At 44.7% G+C, this 21,996-nt stretch overlaps 1 protein-coding gene across 1 annotated transcript in view; it reads left to right on the forward strand.

Annotated features, from left to right (window-relative positions):
• The window catches only part of LOC128664925 (glycogen [starch] synthase, liver), a gene marked incomplete at its 3' end in the record, with an annotated part of 204,886 nt that overhangs the window by 158,215 nt on the left and 24,675 nt on the right, over window positions 1-21,996 (forward strand). Inside the window, 3 exon segments of the mRNA XM_053719718.1 lie at window positions 6,895-7,039; window positions 13,087-13,204; window positions 17,667-17,787. Of these exon segments, the coding sequence (XP_053575693.1) occupies window positions 6,895-7,039; window positions 13,087-13,204; window positions 17,667-17,787 (384 nt within the window).

A 21,996-nucleotide genomic window follows, 5' to 3' on the forward strand; every position in this document is an offset into this window, starting at 1 on the left:
ATTATTATTAATAACATCAGTATTAGTATTTAGTTGTAAGCAGTGTCGTGTGTAAGCACATACATCTGTATTATTATTATTATTATTATTATTAATAATAACATCAGTATTAGTATTTACTTGTAAGCAGTGTCGTGTGTAAGCACATACATCTGTATTATTATTATTATTATTAATAACATCAGTATTAGTATTTAGTTGTAAGCAGTGTCGTGTGTAAGCACATACATCTGTATTATTATTATTATTATTAATAACATCAGTATTAGTATTTAGTTGTAAGCAGTGTCATGTGTAAGCACAAACATCTGTATTATTATTATTATTATTATTAATAACATCAGTATTAGTATTTAGTTGTAAGCAGTGTCATGTGTAAGCACATACATCTGTATTATTATTATTATTATTATTAATAACATCAGTATTAGTATTTAGTTGTAAGCAGTGTCGTGTGTAAGCACAAACAGCGGATCATTATTATTAGAAATCACATTATTCACCATATATCACAGTTTTTAAACAACAAAAGTTGTTTATATTGGAGCTCTTTCTATTCAAACACTTTGCCAAATAACATACCACTATTAACCCTTTTATTAACCCTTTTAAGAACGTTTTATTATTATTATAATTATATATTTTTATCTACAAAGTGTGTATATATGAGTGTTATACTTTATTGTAATGTGTTTTTGATGTGTTTTGTGAAACTTTTTTTTTAACCCTAACACTTTACTTCAGGTCTTTAGTGACGCTAAATATTTTAATGCAGTTTTGGCATTCATTTTCAACCTGTAATACCAGTTGTGTTTGCCTTATCCACTGAAAGTGTAGGTTGCTCTAGAGCGATGTCGCCCCTGCGCTAACCGTTCTCTTGTAAACGCTATTTACCATGGACATGTAATATCAAGTGGCGCTAATGTTATTGTTGTTGCGTCCTGCACTGTCATTAGCGTGCCACTTGTAATCCGCCCCTATATATTTACAGCCAGATCACATGGAAGTCTTCAACACAAGTCTTTATTGCAATCTGATCCATGTGATCTGAGTTGTACTAAGTTACAGAGACACTGAGCATTATGTAGAAGTTCTAACCCATTAAATATGGGGTGAAGAGAGCTAAATATAACATGCGCCAGGGATACAGGGAGTGACATTACAGGCACCTTCTTCTTCACTTACCTCTCACTAGTATAGGTGGCACTAGATTAGATCACTTGGCACATTTAGGGCAGCAGGGGTTGACGTACAGGTCCCTTCTTCACTTACCTCTCACTAGTATAGGTGGAGCTAGATTAGATCACTTGGCACATTTACTGCAGCAGGGGGTGACGTTACAGGCGCCTTCTTCTTCACTTACCTCTCACTAGTATAGGTGGAGCTAGATTAGATCACTTGGCACATTTAGGGCAGCAGGGGGTGACGTACAGGCGCCTTCTTCTTCACTTACCTCTCACTAGTATAGGTGGCACTAGATTAGATCACTTGGCACATTTAGGGCAGCAGGGGTTGACGTACAGGTCCCTTCTTCACTTACCTCTCACTAGTATAGGTGGAGCTAGATTAGATCACTTGGCACATTTACTGCAGCAGGGGGTGACGTTACAGGCGCCTTCTTCTTCACTTACCTCTCACTAGTATAGGTGGAGCTAGATTAGATCACTTGGCACATTTAGGGCAGCAGGGGGTGACGTACAGGCGCCTTCTTCTTCACTTACCTCTCACTAGTATAGGTGGCGCTAGATTAGATCACTTGGCACATTTACTGCAGCAGGGGGTGACGTTACAGGCACCTTCTTCTTCACTTACCTCTCACTAGTATAGGTGGAGCTAGATTAGATCACTTGGCACATTTAGGGCAGCAGGGGGTGACGTACAGGCGCCTTCTTCTTCACTTACCTCTCACTAGTATAGGTGGCACTACATTAGATCACTTGGCACATTTAGGGATACAGGGGGTGACGTTACAGGCGCCTTCTTCACTTACCTCTCACTAGTATAGGTGGCGCTAGATTAGATCACTTGGCACATTTAGGGATACAGGGGTGACGTTACAGGCGCCTTCTTCACTTACCTCTCACTAGTATAGGTGGCGCTAGATTAGATCACTTGGCACATTTAGGGCAGCAGGGGGTGACGTTACAGGCGCCTTCTTCTTCACTTACCTCTCACTAGTATAGGTGGCGCTAGATTAGATCACTTGGCACATTTAGGGATACAGGGGGTGACGTTACAGGCGCCTTCTTCTTCACTTACCTCTCACTAGTATAGGTGGCGCTAGATTAGATCACTTGGCACATTTAGGGATACAGGGGGTGACGTTACAGGCGCCTTCTTCACTTACCTCTCACTAGTATAGGTGGAGCTAGATTAGATCACTTGGCACATTTAGGGATACAGGGGTGACGTTACAGGCGACTTCTTCACTTACCTCTCACTAGTATAGGTGGCGCTAGATTAGATCACTTGGCACATTTACTGCAGCAGGGGGTGACATACAGGCGCCTTCTTCTTCACTTACCTCTCACTAGTATAGGTGGCGCTAGATTAGATCACTTGGCACATTTAGGGATACAGGGGGTGACGTACAGACCCCTTCTTCTTCACTTACCTCTCACTAGTATAGGTGGCGCTAGATTAGATCACTTGGCACATTTAGGGCCGCAGGGGGTGACTTTACAGACCCCATTCTTCTTCACTTACCTCTCACTAGTATAGGTGGCGCTAGATTAGATCACTTGGCACATTTAGGGATACAGGGGGTGACGTTACAGGCGCCTTCTTCACTTACCTCTCACTAGTATAGGTGGCGCTAGATTAGATCACTTGGCACATTTAGGGATACAGGGGGTGACGTTACAGGCGCCTTCTTCTTCACTTACCTCTCACTAGTATAGGTGGCACTAGATTAGATCACTTGGCACATTTAGGGATACAGGGGGTGACGTTACAGGCGCCTTCTTCACTTACCTCTCACTAGTATAGGTGGCGCTAGATTAGATCACTTGGCACATTTAGGGATACAGGGGGTGACGTTACAGGCGCCTTCTTCTTCACTTACCTCTCACTAGTATAGGTGGCGCTAGATTAGATCACTTGGCACATTTAGGATTACAGGGGGTGACGTTACAGGCGCCTTCTTCTTCACTTACCTCTCACTAGTATAGGTGGCGCTAGATTAGATCACTTGGCACATTTAGGGCAGCAGGGGGTGACATTACAGGGACCTTCTTCTTCACTTACCTCTCACTAGTATAGGTGGCACTAGATTAGATCACTTGGCACATTTAGGGCAGCAGGGGGTGATGTTACAGACGCCTTCTTCTTCACTTACCTCTCACTAGTATAGGTGGCGCTAGATTAGATCACTTGGCACATTTAGGGATACAGGGGGTGACGTTACAGGCACATTCTTCTTCACTTACCTCTCACTAGTATAGGTGGAGCTAGATTAGATCACTTGGCACATTTTGGGCAGCAGGGGGTGACGTTACAGGCGCCTTCTTCTTCACTTACCTCTCACTAGTATAGGTGGCACTAGATTAGATCACTTGGCACATTTAGGGATACAGGGGGTGACGTTACAGGCGCCTTCTTCTTCACTTACCTCTCACTAGTATAGGTGGCGCTAGATTAGATCACTTGGCACCTTTAGGGATACAGGGGGTGACGTTACAGGCACATTCTTCTTCACTTACCTCTCACTAGTATAGGTGGAGCTAGATTAGATCACTTGGCACATTTAGGGATAAAGGGGTGACGTTACAGGCGCCTTCTTCACTTACCTCTCGCTAGTATAGGTGGCGCTAGATTAGATCACTTGGCACATTTACTGCAGCAGGGGGTGACATACAGGCGCCTTCTTCTTCACTTACCTCTCACTAGTATAGGTGGCGCTAGATTAGATCACTTGGCACATTTACTGCAGCAGGGGGTGACATACAGGCGCCTTCTTCTTCACTTACCTCTCACTAGTATAGGTGGCGCTAGATTAGATCACTTGGCACATTTAGGGATACAGGGGGTGACGTTACAGGCGCCTTCTTCACTTACCTCTCGCTAGTATAGGTGGCGCTAGATTAGATCACTTGGCACATTTAGGGCCGCAGGGGGTGACTTTATAGGCGCCTTCTTCTTCACTTACCTCCCACTAGTATAGGTGGAGCTAGATTAGATCACTTGGCACATTTAGGGATAGAGGGGGTGACGTTACAGGCACATTCTTCTTCACTTACCTCTCACTAGTATAGGTGGCGCTAGATTAGATCACTTGGCACATTTAGGGCAGCAGGGGGTGACATTACAGGGACCTTCTTCTTCACTTACCTCTCACTAGTATAGGTGGCACTAGATTAGATAACTTGGCACATTTAGGGCAGCAGGGGGTGACATTACAGGGACCTTCTTCTTCACTTACCTCTCACTAGTATAGGTGGCACTAGATTAGATAACTTGGCACATTTAGGGCAGCAGGGGGTGACGTTACAGGCACATTCTTCTTCACTTACCTCTCACTAGTATAGGTGGCACTAGATTAGATCACTTGGCACATTTAGGGATACAGGGGGTGACGTTACAGGCACATTTTTCTTCACTTACCTCTCACTAGTATAGGTGGCGCTAGATTAGATCACTTGGCACATTTTGGGCAGCAGGGGGTGACGTTACAGGCGCCTTCTTCTTCACTTACCTCTCACTAGTATAGGTGGTGCTAGATTAGATCACTTGGCACATTTAGGGATACAGGGGGTGACGTTACAGGCGCCTTCTTCTTCGCTTACCTCTCACTAGTATAGGTGGAGCTAGATTAGATCACTTGGCACATTTAGGGATACAGGGGGTGACGTTACAGGCGTCTTCTTCTTTACTTACCTCTCACTAGTATAGGTGGCACTAGATTAGATCACTTGGCACATTTAGGGCAGCAGGGGGTGACGTACAGGCGCCTTCTTCTTCACTTACCTCTCACTAGTATAGGTGGAGCTAGATTAGATCACTTGGCACATTTAGGGCAGCAGGGGGTGACGTTACAGGCGCCTTCTTCTTCGCTTACCTCTCACTAGTATAAGTGGAGCTAGATTAGATCACTTGGCACATTTAGGGCAGCAGGGGGTGACGTTACAGGCGCCTTCTTCTTCACTTACCCTCACTAGTATAGGTGGAGCTAGATTAGATCACTTGGCACATTTAGGGGAGCAGGGGGTGACGTTACAGGCGCCTTCTTCTTCACTTACCTCTCACTAGTATAGGTGGCACTAGATTAGATCACTTGGCACATTTAGGGCAGCAGGGGGTGATGTTACAGGCGCCTTCTTCACTTACCTCTCACTAGTATAGGTGGCACTAGATTAGATCACTTGGCACATTTAGGGATTCAGGGGGTGACGTTACAGGCGCCTTCTTCTTCACTTACCTCTCACTAGTTTAGGTGGAGCTAGATTAGATCACTTGGCACATTTAGGGATACAGGGGGTGACGTTACAGGCGCCTTCTTCACTTACCTCTCACTAGTATAGGTGGAGCTAGATTAGATCACTTGGCACATTTAGGGCAGCAGGGGGTGACGTTACAGACGCCTTCTTCTTCACTTACCTCTCACTAGTATAGGTGGCACTAGATTAGATCACTTGGCACATTTAGGGCAGCAGGGGGTGACGTACAGACCCCTTCTTCTTCACTTACCTCTCACTAGTATAGGTGGCGCTAGATTAGATCACTTGGCACATTTAGGGCAGCAGGGGGTGACGTACAGACCCCTTCTTCTTCACTTACCTCTCACTAGTATAGGTGGCACTAGATTAGATCACTTGGCACATTTAGGGCAGCAGGGGGTGATGTTACAGGCGCCTTCTTCACTTACCTCTCACTAGTATAGGTGGCACTAGATTAGATCACTTGGCACATTTAGGGATTCAGGGGGTGACGTTACAGGCGCCTTCTTCTTCACTTACCTCTCACTAGTTTAGGTGGAGCTAGATTAGATCACTTGGCACATTTAGGGATACAGGGGGTGACGTTACAGGCGCCTTCTTCACTTACCTCTCACTAGTATAGGTGGAGCTAGATTAGATCACTTGGCACATTTAGGGCAGCAGGGGGTGACGTTACAGACGCCTTCTTCTTCACTTACCTCTCACTAGTATAGGTGGCACTAGATTAGATCACTTGGCACATTTAGGGCAGCAGGGGGTGACGTACAGACCCCTTCTTCTTCACTTACCTCTCACTAGTATAGGTGGCGCTAGATTAGATCACTTGGCACATTTAGGGCAGCAGGGGGTGACGTACAGACCCCTTCTTCTTCACTTACCTCTCACTAGTATAGGTGGCACTAGATTAGATCACTTGGCACATTTAGGGCAGTTGACTCCTGTTGAGGTTTGGGGCTGCAATGAATCGCTTTGCTGGAGCTTAAATAACTGCTACTGGTTGTATTATTTACTACTAAAGGGACAGATTAGTAATAATAGATATGAACACATTTACATTAGGAATATGAGATTTTTTGCTATATACTTTTTATTACGTTGTTAAAGGGACGTGAAAGTAAAAATGAAACTTTTATGGTTCAGGTAGCGCATGATATTTTACAAGGCTTTTTAGTTCAATTCAATTATTAAATGTATTTTGTTTTTTGGTATCCTTTGTTGAAAAGCATATCTAGGTAGGCCCAGTAGCAGAAATGCACTACTAGGACCTAGCTGCTGATTGGTTGCTGCATATATATGCATCTAGTCATTGGCTCATCAGATGTGCTCAGCTAGCTCTCAGTAGTGCATAGCTTCTCTGGAAATGACCTAGCAAGACCTAATCCATTTTCAAACACTTTTTTAGATGCAGCAAACAATGCTTTAATGTTCATTTAACAAATTGTACTTTTCTGTTTAACAGTTTGACATTGACAGAGAAGCTGGAGAGCGACAGATTTACCATCGTTACTGCATGGAGCGTGCGTCAGTGCACTGCGCACACGTGTTCACCACTGTGTCCCAGATCACCGGCATTGAAGCTGAACATATGCTGAAAAGGAAGGCAGGTGCGGCTTCTGTAATTGTCACTGGTTACCCTGTGTTTTATGTGTTTCACCATAATCCTTAGGTACAGAATATTTACCAATAAAGGGTTAAACATTCCCTGAACAGAGGGTGCAATATAAAGATACTTCTGTAGTCACATAAACTTGGTATCCTTTGTAGAAAAGCATATCTAGGTAGGCTCAGCAGCAGCAATGCTTTACTGATTGCCCTTGGCTCACCAGATGTATTTAACAAACTCCCAGTAGGGCACAGCTGCTTTAGATCTACTTTAATTATGTGTTTAATTCCATTGCAGGGGTTAAATTCATAGGTCTAGATTATGAATGTGTGCACTAACATGGCTCATTATACCGAAAGTGCTATTATTTTTACCCGCATATTAGTAGAAGTTGAAAGTATCTTTTATTGCTTGTTGAAAGTCTAGAACACATTAACATCTGGATGTCAGATTCCATCTGGCCTTCTGTTTTGTTGCTTAGTCATGCTGATACATCCCCTGAGCTGTCATGAAGTATAGTCAGCATGACTAAGGGCATGGATTAGCTGAAACGTTGCTACTTTCACTTTGTTTGCTAAATAAAGGTCTGTTTTTTAAATTTTGAAAAGCTGGAGGACATTGTTTGTTAGCTAGAAGATTGTGCCATTGCTCACTTGAAAGAAGAGTCTCTTGCTTTTTACTTTAAACCCCTATATGCACATGACAACCTGTGGTCATCCTGGGGTCTCCCTTCCAAATCACATTCTGGGAACCCCACACACTGCAGATGGGGAATAGATTGCAGTCTCCTTCCCAATAGCTTCTAGAACAGCCTCTGATGTCACCACCAGTGCATGCAGAGAAATCACAAGAGGGCAAGATTGCCCTGCTGAAGCAGGCAATTCTAGGAGATAAGTCTGGGGTGGAGGATATCTCAGCCCCCAGTTTATTTATTCTGCTCTGAGAGGTAACATGCAGGTGATAAGTCTGGGACAGAAGATATCTCAGCCCCCAGTCTATTTATTCTGCTCTGAGACGTAACATGCAGGTGATAAGTCTGGGACAGAGGATATCTCAGCCCCCAGTCTATGTATTCTGCTCTGAGAGGTAACATGCAGGTGATAAGTCTGGGACAGAAGATATCTCAGCCCCCAGTCTATTTATTCTGCTCTGAGACGTAACATGCAGGTGATAAGTCTGGGGCAGCAGATATCTCAGCCCCCAGTCTATGTATTCTGCTCTGAGAGGTAACATGCAGGTGATAAGTCTGGGACAGAGGATATCTCAGCCCCCAGTCTATGTATTCTGCTCTGAGAGGTAACATGCAGGTGATAAGTCTGGGACAGAAGATATCTCAGACCCCAGTCTATTTATTCTGCTCTGAGACGTAACATGCAGGTGATAAATATGGGACAGAGGATATCTCAGCCCCCCGTCTATGTATTCTACTCTGAGAGGTAACATGCAGGTGATAAGTCTGGGGCAGAGGATATCTCAGCCCCCGGTCTATGTATTCTGCTCTGAGAGGTAACATGCAGGTGATAAGTCTGGGACAGAGGATATCTCAGCCCCCAGTCTATTTATTCTGCTCTGAAAGGTAACATGCAGGTGATAAGTCTGGGGCAGAGGATATCTCAGCCCCCAGTCTATTTATTCTGCTCTGAGAGGTAACATGCAGGTGATAAGTCTGGGACAGAGGATATCTCAGTCCCCAGTATATTTCTTCTGCTCTGAGAGGTAACATGCAGGTGATAAGTCTGGGACAGAGGATATCTCAGCCCCCAGTCTATGTATTCTGCTCTGAGAGGTAACATGCAGGTGATAAGTCTGGGACAGAGGATATCTCAGCCCCCAGTCTATTTCTTCTGCTCTGAGAGGTAACATGCAGGTGATAAGTCTGGGACAGAGGATATCTCAGCCCCCAGTCTATTTATTCTGCTCTGAGAGGTAACATGCAGGTGATAAGTCTGGGGGGAGGATATCTCAGTCCCCAGTATATGTCTTCTGCTCTGAGAGGTAACATGCAGGTGATACGTCTTGGGGGAGGATATCTCAGCCCCCAGTCTATGTATTCTGCTCTGAGAGGTAACATGCAGGTGATGAGTCTGGGGCAGAGGATATCTCAGCCCCCAGTCTATTTATTCTGCTCTGAGAGGTAACATGTAGGTGATAAGTCTGGGACAGAGGATATCTCAGCCCCCAGTCTATTTATTCTGCTCTGAGAGGTAACATGCAGGTGATAAGTCTGGGACAGAGGATATCTCAGCCCCCAGTCTATTTATTCTGCTCTGAGAGGTAACATGCAGGTGATAAGTCTGGGACAGAGGATATCTCAGCCCCCAGTCTATGTATTCTGCTCTGAGAGGTAACATGCAGGTGATAAGTCTGGGGCAGAGGATATCTCAGCCCCCAGTCTATGTATTCTGCTCTGAGAGGTAACATGCAGGTGATAAGTCTGGGACAGAGGATATCTCAGCCCCAGTCTATTTATTCTGCTCTGAGAGGTAACATGCAGGTGATAAGTCTGGGACAGAGGATATCTCAGCCCCCAGTCTATGTATTCTGCTCTGAGAGGTAACATGCAGGTGATAAGTCTGGGACAGAGGATATCTCAGTCCCCAGTCTATTTATTCTGCTCTGAGAGGTAACATGCAGGTGATAAGTCTGGGACAGAGGATATCTCAGCCCCAGTCTATTTATTCTGCTCTGAGAGGTAACATGCAGGTGATAAGTCTAGGGCGTGGGATATCTCAGCCCCCAGTCTATGTATTCTGCTCTGAGAGGTAACATGCAGGTGATAAGTCTGGGGCAGAGGATATCTCAGCCCCCAGTCTATTTATTCTGCTCTGAGAGGTAACATGCAGGTGATAAGTCTGGGACAGAGGATATCTCAGCCCCCAGTCTATTTATTCTGCTCTGAGAGGTAACATGCAGGTGATAAGTCTGGGGCAGAGGATATCTCAGCCCCCAGTCTATTTATTCTGCTCTGAGAGGTAACATGCAGGTGATAAGTCTGGGGCAGAGGATATCTCAGCCCCCAGTCTATTTATTCTGCTCTGAGAGGTAACATGCAGGTGATAAGTCTGGGGGGAGGATATCTCAGCCCCCAGTCTATGTATTTTGCTCTGAGAGGTAACATGCAGGTGATAAGTCTGGGACAGAGGATATCTCAGCCCCAAGTCTATTTATTCTGCTCTGAGAGGTAACATGCAGGTGATAAGTCTGGGACAGAGGATATCTCAGTCCCCAGTCTATTTATTCTGCTCTGAGAGGTAACATGCAGGTGATAAGTCTGGGACAGAGGATATCTCAGCCCCCAGTCTATTTATTCTGCTCTGAGAGGTAACATGCAGGTGATAAGTCTGGGGCAGAGGATATCTCAGCCCCAGTCTATTTATTCTGCTCTGAGAGGTAACATGCAGGTGATAAGTCTTGGACAGATGATATCTCAGCCCCCAGTCTATGTATTCTGCTCTGAGAGGTAACATGCAGGTGATAAGTCTGCGGCAGAGGATATCTCAGCCCCCAGTCTATTTATTCTGCTCTGAGAGGTAACATGCAGGTGATAAGTCTGGGGGGGAGGATATCTCAGCCTCCAGTCTATGTATTCTGATCTGAGAGGTAACATGCAGGTGATAAGTCTGGGGGGGAGGATATCTCAGCCCCCAGTCTATTTATTCTACTCTGAGAGGTAACATGCAGGTGATAAGTCTGGGACAGAGGATATCTCAGCCCCCAGTCTATTTATTCTGCTCTGAGAGGTAACATGCAGGTGATAAGTCTGGGACAGAGGATATCTCAGTCCCCAGTCTATGTATTTTGCTCTGAGAGGTAACATGCAGGTGATAAGTCTGGGGGGAGTATATCTCAGCCCCCAGTCTATGTATTTTGCTCTGAGAGGTAACATGCAGGTGATAAGTCTGGGACAGAGGATATCTCAGCCCTCAGTCTATGTATTTTGCTCTGAGAGGTAACATGCAGGTGATAAGTCTGGGACAGAGGATATCTCAGCCCCCAGTCTATTTATTCTGCTCTGAGAGGTAACATGCAGGTGATAAGTCTGGGACAGAGGATATCTCAGTCCCCAGTCTATTTATTCTGCTCTGAGAGGTAACATGCAGGTGATAAGTCTGGGGGGAGGATATCTCAGCCCCCAGTCTATGTATTTTGCTCTGAGAGGTAACATGCAGGTGATAAGTCTGGGACAGAGGATATCTCAGCCCCAAGTCTATTTATTCTGCTCTGAGAGGTAACATGCAGGTGATAAGTCTGGGACAGAGGATATCTCAGTCCCCAGTCTATTTATTCTGCTCTGAGAGGTAACATGCAGGTGATAAGTCTGGGGGGAGGATATCTCAGCCCCCAGTCTATGTATTTTGCTCTGAGAGGTAACATGCAGGTGATAAGTCTGGGACAGAGGATATCAGCCCCCAGTCTATTTATTCTGCTCTGAGAGGTAACATGCAGGTGATAAGTCTAGGGCGTGGGATATCTCAGCCCCCAGTCTATGTATTCTGCTCTGAGAGGTAACATGCAGGTGATAAGTCTAGGGCGTGGGATATCTCAGCCCCCAGTCTATGTATTCTGCTCTGAGAGGTAACATGCAGGTGATAAGTCTGGTAGGAGGATATCTCAGCCCCCAGTCTATGTATTCTGCTCTGAGAGGTAACATGCAGGTGATAAGTCTGGGGCAGAGGATATCTCAGCCCCCAGTCTATTTATTCTGCTCTGAGAGGTAACATGCAGGTGATAAGTCTAGGGCGTGGGATATCTCAGCCCCCAGTCTATGTATTCTGCTCTGAGAGGTAACATGCAGGTGATAAGTCTAGGGCGTGGGATATCTCAGCCCCCAGTCTATGTATTCTGCTCTGAGAGGTAACATGCAGGTGATAAGTCTGGGGGGAGGATATCTCAGCCCCCAGTCTATGTATTCTGCTCTGAGAGGTAACATGCAGGTGATAAGTCTGGGGCAGAGGATATCTCAGCCCCCAGTCTATTTATTCTGCTCTGAGAGGTAACATGCAGGTGATAAGTCTGGGACAGAGGATATCTCAGCCCCCAGTCTATTTATTCTGCTCTGAGAGGTAACATGCAGGTGATGAGTCTGGGACAGAGGAAATCTCAGCCCCCAGTCTATTTATTCTGCTCTGAGAGGTAACATGCAGGTGATAAGTCTGGGACAGAGGATATCTCAGCCCCCAGTCTATTTATTCTGCGCTGAGAGGTAACATGCAGGTGATAAGTCTGGGACAGAGGATATCTCAGCCCCAGTCTATGTATTCTGCTCTGAGAGGTAACATGCAGGTGATAAGTCTGGGACAGAGGATATCTCAGCCCCAGTCTATGTATTCTGCTCTGAGAGGTAACATGCAGGTGATAAGTCTGGGACAGAGGAAATCTCAGCCCCCAGTCTATGTATTCTGCTCTGAGAGGTAACATGCAGGTGATAAGTCTGGGACAGAGGAAATCTCAGCCCCCAGTCTATGTATTATGCTCTGAGAGGTAACATGCAGGTGATGAGTCTGGGACAGAGGAAATCTCAGCCCCCAGTCTATGTATTTTGCTCTGAGAGGTAACATGCAGGTGATTGCTGTGAGAGGGGGGACTCTACTGGAGTTCCTATCCCTCCCTTTTCTTAGTAGATGGCAAGTGACAGAAAGAGTGGAGGCTGCGCTTCCATATGAGGCATCGCTTGTTCCTCTCGCACAAACAAAAGGGGATAGGGGCTCTGTTAGAGACTCCCCCCACCTCAGGATGAACGGTACGTCCAGCTGCAGGTTATTGGTGCTGTATACAACGGGTTTGCTACCCTAAATGAGTTTAGGGAAGGAGCAAAACGGTTAAAGCCACCCCTCCGGGAAATCAGAATTTTGTGTAACTTTAAATGTATGAAATATTTGTGTGATTAGATTTTTATACCCACTATACATGTACAGTATATATAATATGCTGTATTATACCAGTGTAACGCAACAAGACAATTAGTAACAAATTACACTGCTAAAATAATTTCTCAGATTACTGTAAATAAAATATATTTAGACCATATTTCTGTTTTCTTTTTTTCAGATGTCATTACTCCAAATGGCTTGAATATAAAGAAATTCTCTGCAATGCATGAATTCCAGAATCTGCATGCAATGTATAAGGCTAGAATCCAGGAATTCATTCGCGGACACTTCTATGGGTATTGTCTTTGTTACACAGAGACGTAATTAGCTGATACAGTAACACACATTCATGGTGCAACTGTTGTAAGCAGCTGTTGATCTCTTTTTACATAAGACAGACATTTAGCACGTGGGGTTATTCGCACAAACTCCATAAACACGCTGATAAATTACATTTAGAAGACGATCCTTTAGAAAGGAATAGGAAGGCGCCACATAGGGTAATATTGTCAGACCATAAAGCCTATACAGTAAGACAAGTGGAAACTTACAAACGAGGAGGCACTTCAGAATGCCAAGTATCGCAGGCCGGGACCTTATCGTCGCCCGACAGACTGGTGAACGCCAACCAGTCACGAGGGGGACGTACGGCCAATCCGGATACACTAGTATTTAGTATATAGTCCATGATTGTGATTAATTGTATTTAAATCATTGTATAGATGAAATATTTTAATGTTTTTATATACTTAAATGTATACTATATTTGTTATTGTTTTCTGACATTTAAGGGTTGAGATATTGTTTTCCATCATATCAATTGTTTACGATTTTGTTATCTATTGTATTATAATCATTGCATAGATTAAATAATTTAATGTTTTTTTATGTACATCCAAATATATTATTATGTCTGTATTTGTTTATTGACATCAAGGGTTAAGATATTGTTTTCTACTACATCAATTGTTTGAATATGGAAGTATACTGATTTGTCCATTCTGATTGGTGAGAGGGAGGTATTAATAGAGCAGGGGTTGAGCGTGTTGTATACAGCCTGATGAAACGGGTCTGTGTAGCCAAGAAACGCGTTGCTGACGCTTTTTATATATTTTAATAAACTTTTACAATCTTCTATATCCCTGCCGTTGTGTTTGGACTTCATTTCACCCCTCAATATATTATCTACTTGCCGAAGGGAGCGAGTGGCTTTTGGGTGACGTCATTGTTCCATCTCAACACACCCCTTTCACCGGCACTGACGATTGGAGCCTTGCTTTGGAGGTGTTGGTTCCTGCGTGTTCCGGATTGTCCGTACATCCCCCTCGTGACTGGTTGGTGTTCACCGGTGTGTACTGTCTGTCGGGCGACGATAAGGTCCCGGCCTGCGATACTTGGCATTCTGAAGTGCCTCCTCGTTTGTAAGTTTCCATTTTTCTTACTGTATAGGCTTTATGGTCTGACAATATTACCCTATGTGACGTCTTCCTATTCCTTTCTACAGGATCGTCTTCTGATTCATTCTCCTGGGGAGAGCTGCCTCTGACTTGAACGTTTTTGGATTTCCCTTAGCGCATCTCCATAGGGTGTTTTATCCCTATTTCTTCATTAAATTACATTTACCACAATCGAAAGCACTGGCCAATATTTTATAACTTACCTGTGATGAATTGGAGAGCTGTGGTTCTTTAAGTTTAGTTTTTCTCCTCCTAACCACATTTGTTAATCATGTTAATTCCAGTTGTGTTTTTATTTCTTTATGATTATTTACTGGATATTCTCGTATTCTGCTGCACATATCGAAGCATTTGCTCCATGTAAAAATTAAATGTCAGTATACACCACACTGTTATTCTGCTGATTTTGTAGGTTGGCATCGACTGATGTAGTAAGGTCTATCTCAGCCAATAAAAAGGCAGCAACCCCACATTAGAACTTGTAATCTCTGCAATATACAAAACACCATCCTCAGACATTTAATATGAAACTGTAGTATGTACAATCCACTAACACTACTGGTCCACAAGACTGACTGTTCCCAAAACGTCCCCATAGCAAATTTATTGCAGCTTATACAAACATTTCCATTAAATGCATAACTGGAATAAAATCACATTTGGGGGGGATATCTATCAAGCCGTCAACTTTGTTGAATTCAACGGCACAAATACCTCGCCTAACATCGCGGCCGCGGACCTGAATACAATCTCCATATTTATAAAAAAAGCCAAGTATGGGGCAATGAGCATCGGACTGTTGTTAACTAACAGTCATCGATCTCGCATCTATTCGCCTTTTTACCAACTTTATTTATACCCTGTCACTAAACGCCGCCACTATACTAAAATGTTTAACCCCATCCCGCCGCTCCCGGACCCCACCGCAACTAAATAAACATATTAACCCCTAAACCTCTGGCCTCCCACATCACTACCACTAACTAAACCTATTAACCCCTAAACCGCCAGCCCCCACATCGCCATAAACTAAATTAAGCTATTAACCCCTAAACCTAACAATCCGCTAACAGTAAATTAAAATTACAACATCCCTATCTTAAAAAAAATTTAAACTTAGCTGTAGAATTAAAATAAACTATTTTTAAACTATTAGTTAACCTACCCTAACTATTATACTACACTTAAATTAAACTACCAATTAAATTAACTAAATTACATATTAAAAAACCCTAACCCTACTCAAATTATATAAATATACTATTTAACCTTATTAAAAATTAATAAATTACAAAAAAAAATAAACGGTGTTACAAAAATAAAAATCACTAAATTACGGAAAAAATATAACACAGTATCAAAAATAAAAAAGAATTACACCTAATCTAATAGCCCTATCAAAATAAAAAAAGCCCCCCCAAATAAAAAAACCCTAGCCTACAATAAACTACCAATGGCCCTTAAAAGGAAATTGAGCTCTCATCCTATTGGCTGATTGGAACAGCCAATAGGATGAGAGCTGCTCAAATCCTATTGGCTGATTGGAACAGCCAATAGGATTTTATCAGCTCTAATCCTATTAGCTGATTGGAACCTTTCAGCCAATAGGAATGCAAGGGACGCCATCTTGGATGATGTCACTTGCATTCAAGTTCCAGCTTAAGGCGGCAACCGTATTGAAGAGGAGCTCCGCACTGGATATCTTCAGGATGGACCCGCTCCGCGCCGAATGGATGAAGATAGAAGATGCCGTCTGGATGAAGATGGAAGAGGCCGCCCAGATGAAGACTTCGTGCCGCCCGGATGAAGACTTGTTGCCGGCTGAATGGATCCTTCAAGCGGGTCTTCAAGAACTGTAAGTGGATCATCGGGGGTTAGTGTTAGGTTTATTTAAGTTTTTTTTGGGTGGGTTTTATTTTTAGAGTATGGTCTGGGCAGTAAAAGAGCTAAATGACCTTTTAAGGGCAATGCCCATACAAATGCCCTTTTCAGTGCAATGGGGAGCTTAGGTTTTTTAGATAGGGTTTTTATTTGGTGGGTTTTACTGTCGGGGTGTTTGTATTTTTTTTACAGATAAAAGAGCTGATTTCTTTGGGGCAATGCCCCACAAAAGGTCCTTTTAAGGGCCATTGGTAGATTATTGTAGGCTAGGTTTTTTTTTATTTTGATAGGGCTATTAGATTAGGTGTAATTATTTTTTATTTTTGATAATGTATTTTTTAATAAGGTTAAATAGTATAATAATAAAGTTAAATAGTAATTTTCAATAATTTGAGTAGGGTTAGGGTTTTTTAATATGTAATTTAGTTAATTTAATTGGTAGTTTAATTTAAGTGTAGTATAATAGTTAGGGTAGGTTACTTAATAGTTTAAAAATATTTTATTTTAATTCTACAGCTAAGTTTAAATTTATTATAAGATAGGGATGTTGCAATTTTAATTTAAAATTAGCGGCTTGTTAGGTTTAGGGGTTAATAGCTTAATTTAGTTTATGATGATGTGGGGGGCTGGCAGTTTAGGGGTTAATCGGTTTAGTTAGTGGTAGTAATGTGGGAGGCCAGAGGTTTAGGTGTTAATACGTTTATTTAGTGGTGGCGGGATAGGGGTTAATACTTTTATTTAGATTGTGGCAGGGTCCGGGAGCGGTGGAATAGGGGTTAATAACATTATGTAGGTGGCGGCAATGTCGGGGGCGGCAGATTAAGTGTGTTTAGACTTGGGGGTTATGTTAGGGTGTTAGGTGTAAACGTAACTGGTTTTCTACCATATAAATCAATGGGATATCTGGCAGCATCGAACATAAGCTTTCGCTGCTTTCAGACTCCCATTGATTCCTATGGCATCCGCGGCCTCCAGGGTGGCGGATTGAAAACCAGGTACGCTGGGCTGGAATAGCCGCGAGCGTACCTGTTAACTATTTGATAACTTTGAAAGAGTGTCGAATAGAGCTGAATGTGTATTCGAAACATCTGTAATGACGTAAGCATTGATCTATGTCGGATTGAGACCGGCGGATCGTATGTTACGTCACAGATTTCAATTTTTGCCGGTCTGTAGGCTTTGATAACTAGGTTGGATCAAGCTCGCAACAATTACACTGCGGAATTCCAGCATATTTGCGGTTGACGGCTTGATAGATATCCCTCTTGGGGTCTACAAATCATAACACAGCCAGTATCTCCCTCATTTTTAAGCATAAATATAGACTACTCTCTCTGGTAGCCCAGACAGTAGGAAGCCTCAGATGTTAGTTAATATTTTATTATTATTAATATGTTTTCGTTTTTTATTTTCCATTCAGGCACCTTGACTTTAACTTAGAAAAAACTCTATTTTTCTTCATCGCTGGAAGATACGAGTACTCAAACAAAGGAGCGGATATTTTCTTGGAAGCCTTGTCCAGATTAAACTTCCTGCTCAGGGTAGGATAAAAGATAACGTATTTCACACTGTGCTAAACACAACTACATGTAGTGATTAGAAACAATAATCCACATACCTTATTTATTCTATAACTACAGTACGTAGCTGACAATCATACAATGGGAGAGTCCTTTAGTATTTCTGCTGCCCTAGGCATTGGGAAATCGTCTGGCTCACAATACCCCACCCAGCAATGTTAGGTCATATATGAATCATTAATTTATTACAAACAAAGTCTAGGGACATATGTAAGAGTCCTTTCCCCATGCAATCAGGAATTGTTGATTTGTAATAAAGTGTTTACATAAATCATTTGTAGAGCAAAGTGGGGGGGTAAGCATCATGCCATAAAACTACCCTTCAATATTAGATTTACCTCTAAATCCTGTTGTCCTGGTTGGCTAAGGCCAAAATATGTCCTTATGTGAGTCTTACTGAGATGAGTGTTTGCTGATGCCCAGTCTTGGAGACTGCCTAAGTCTAGTTTTGCTGAGTCTGGCAGTTCACTAGGCCCAGTCCTGCTTAGTCAAGCTGTTGACTAGGCCCAGTCTTGTTGAGTTTGGCAGTTGATTAGGCCTAGTTTTGCTTAGTCTAGCAGTTAACTAAGCCCATTCTTGCTGAGGTGGGTGGTGGCCCAAAGCTCATTCTTTCTGAGGGGGGTGGTTGCCTATAGCCAGTGTTGCTGGGTCAGACAGATGCCTAGTGTTACAGAAGCATTAGTTATTTTGTTGTGAAGAGCTTATTTCCCAGCAGCAATGCCTGAACCAGCAAGCCAGCGCCTAAGAAGGGTTCCAAGAAAACCGTAACAAGTTTCATTTCATAAAGAGTTAACTCTTTTTTTTTAGCTTTTAGAAACTATTGTCTAATCACCTCTGGAGCCAGACTGCTAATTGATAAGATGAACTTGTAAACTTGTTATCTTAAGTACTGTAATCCTATTGTGGCCTGTCAAAGGACAGTGCTCTCTATCTAAATGTGTGATGGGGGATTTTGTGCTTCCCCCCCTCTCCCCCTGGGAGTGCCCTGTGTGCATGTAACCTTAATAAAAAGCAGGCTGGGCATCCCAGTCCTGAGTTCTTGTTTTGACCCTCAATCGCAGCGTTGACTCGTTTTTGTGGGCAGAAGGGTATCCTAGCTGTACTGCAGCTAAGGGAGATTATTCTATATTTGCGAGACTCATATAGAATACTGTGGAAAGCAGCTTCTCCCCTCTTTAGCAATAGGGATCCAGGCTACTAAGCGGTCCATCTCTCAGCGAGACTAAGGGTAACCGTAACATTTGGCGGCAGCGGCGGGATTTTCCTGGATTTCCTAGGAGAGGTACAGAACGGATGGAGAGCGCTTACGAAAAATTGAAGCGTACAACCCTAAAGGATTTACTTGAAAGCAGAGGGGGGTACGCCAGCAACCGGCCGAGGAGAGAGCTGATCGCAGAATTGACCGAACTGGATCAGAGCTTCACAATGGCGGAAACACCGACCACGATTAGTGACGAAAAAACCAGGATTGTTCGGGAAAGGCTCTCATTATACGGGCCAAACCCCTCCATGGAATTGGTACAGCAGTTGATGGCGGAGGCGGACGAGGATATACGAGAGACTCGAGCCCACGAACTCAACCTAGCAAACGCACACCGCAATGCTGAAGCCCCGCAGGTAATCATCCCTGTCGAAAATGCTGGGAGGCCCAAGATACCCTATGCGGCATTTCGACCCTTCCTAGAGAGCGAGACAGGGATTGATGAATATTTGGCGGACTTCGAAAGGCAATGTGCCCTGCACCAGATTCCCAACAGAGAGTGGCCCACGATATTGTCTGGGAAACTATCCGGGCGAGCCCTGGAAGCCTTTCGTACTCTGGGTGCTGAGGAAGTGACACAGTATGAGCTAGTTAAGGAGACACTGTTGCGACGGTACGCTGTAACTCCGGACACGTATCGCCGACAGTTTCGGGGCACGGAAAAGAAGCCTAACGATACCCATATGGAATGGGCGCACCGAATGCGGAGAGAGGCAAATCACTGGCTGAGCGGAAGTAAAGCGGTGACTGGGGAGGAAATTTTACAATTGTTTCTCTTAGAACATTTTTATAATGGCATGGAACAGCAAGGGAAGGAATGGCTGCGAGACAGGCGGCCTTCTACCTTAGAAGAAGCAGCCAAATTGGCCGATGAACATTATGACTCCCGTCTTCACGAACCCATGAACTACCGAGCTCCAGCACGGGTCGAACCCAGAGAGGTTTACCGTGTACCCCCTCGTGCTGAATTCCGAGCCCTGGTGCCCACAGGGCCCGTCCGACACTCAGGACCACCCAATAACAGCTCTGAGCGTCCCAGACCGACTTGCCACCGATGCAAGCAACCAGGGCATTTCATGGCTAGCTGCCCCCTTAATACGCACCAGACACCCAGGAATTACAATTACCCCTCTGGGTCCTATCGTCCGGCCCGGGCCCTCTGTGTTAACCAAGAGGCCCCTATGGAGGGATATGTGGGGCCGCTTCACGAGGCAGACCCTGTATATGCTGCCTCAGATAACCGCCAGCACCATCGGCAGAGGGTATGGCTCGAGGGGCGATCTACCGAGGGATTGCGAGACACAGGGGCTACTATCACGCTGGTACAGAGTCATTTGGTGCCAGAGCACAAGCGATCCGGACAGACTGTGGCCGTTAGAGTGGCGGGGGGGGATGTGTACAAAATTCCAACAGCTAAAGTGCATCTTGATTGGGGAGCGGGAAAGGGGGCTGTGAACGTGGGCCTAATGGATAATTTACCTGCCGAAGTACTACTGGGCAACGATTTGGGCCCCATGACTTCTGCCTATGCTCCAGTATGCAACAACGAGGCGGACCCAGTGACTACACGGGCCCAAGCCCGGACGGAGCGAGAGCTTTCACCAGTGCGGGAGACACAGGTAAGACCTACCCCGACCTTGCCTGACAGGTTAGGCCCCATACCCTGGGACACCCCAGATGCTTTCGAGGCAGAGTCTAAGACTGACCCGACCTTACAAAAGTACCGGGAACGAGCAGAGACCGGAGGGGGCGGGGCAGATAACGAAACATTCTTATGGGAAAAAGGGAAACTATACCGCTGGACAGAGAAAAGGGGACAGCGTAGGCGACAGCTGGTAGTGCCCCACAAATACCGTCAAGAAATCCTCAAAATAGGCCACGACATCCCCTTAGCAGGCCACCTAGCCGTTACCCGTACCCTACACCGCATTACTCACACGTTCTTTTGGCCAGGGGTGCACGCTGACGTTAGAACTTACTGTAACACCTGCGATGTGTGTCAACGAGTAGGAAGGCGAGGCGATCACCCTAAAGCCCAGCTAGTAAATATGCCCATTGTAGAGGAACCCTTCAGCCGGGTTGCTATTGACCTAGTGGGACCACTGGCTACCCCTAGTCCCTCCGGTAAGCGATACATTCTTACCGTAGTGGACTACGCTACCAGGTACCCAGAGGCTGTCGCCCTATCCAACATACAAGCGGATACGGTAGCGAATGCACTAGTACAGGTGTTCTCCCGGGTAGGATTTCCAAAAGAAATCCTATCCGACCGAGGCACCCAATTTACGGCTGAATTGACCCAACAACTCTGGCAGGTTTGCAAAATTAAGTCCCTCCTAAGCTCCCCATACCACCCCCAGACGAACGGGCTGTGTGAGAGGTTCAATGGGACCCTCAAGCAAATGCTCAAGACGTTCACTCAGGAATACCGAGACTGGGAACGCTTCCTGCCGCACCTCCTATTTGCTTATCGGGAGGTGCCCCAGGAAACGACAGGGTTCTCTCCCTTCGAGTTGCTTTACGGAAGAAAGGTACGGGGACCCCTAAACCTGATCCGGGAGCACTGGGAGGGAGAGATGGAGGCTGACGGTGTCCCAATTGTGCCATACGTGCTGGAACTCAGGGACCGAATGGAGCAATTAGCCAAATCCGTGCGGGCTAATCTCCAGTTGGCCCAGAGAAGACAGAAAGTATGGTACGATCGGGGGGCCCGAAAGAGAATCTTCACCATAGGACAAAAGTTGTTAGTACTTAAGCCGGTGAAGACAGACAAATTGCAGGCGTCCTGGCAGGGTCCCTACCAGATCGTAGAGAAAAGGGGAGACACCACTTATGTGATAGCTAGCTGCCACGACAACAATCTTAGAGAGACATTCCATGTAAACATGCTCAAGGAATATTTTGAGCGA

Source organism: Bombina bombina, chromosome 6 (assembly GCF_027579735.1).
Source record: "Bombina bombina isolate aBomBom1 chromosome 6, aBomBom1.pri, whole genome shotgun sequence".
Taxonomy (NCBI): Eukaryota; Metazoa; Chordata; class Amphibia; order Anura; family Bombinatoridae; genus Bombina; species Bombina bombina.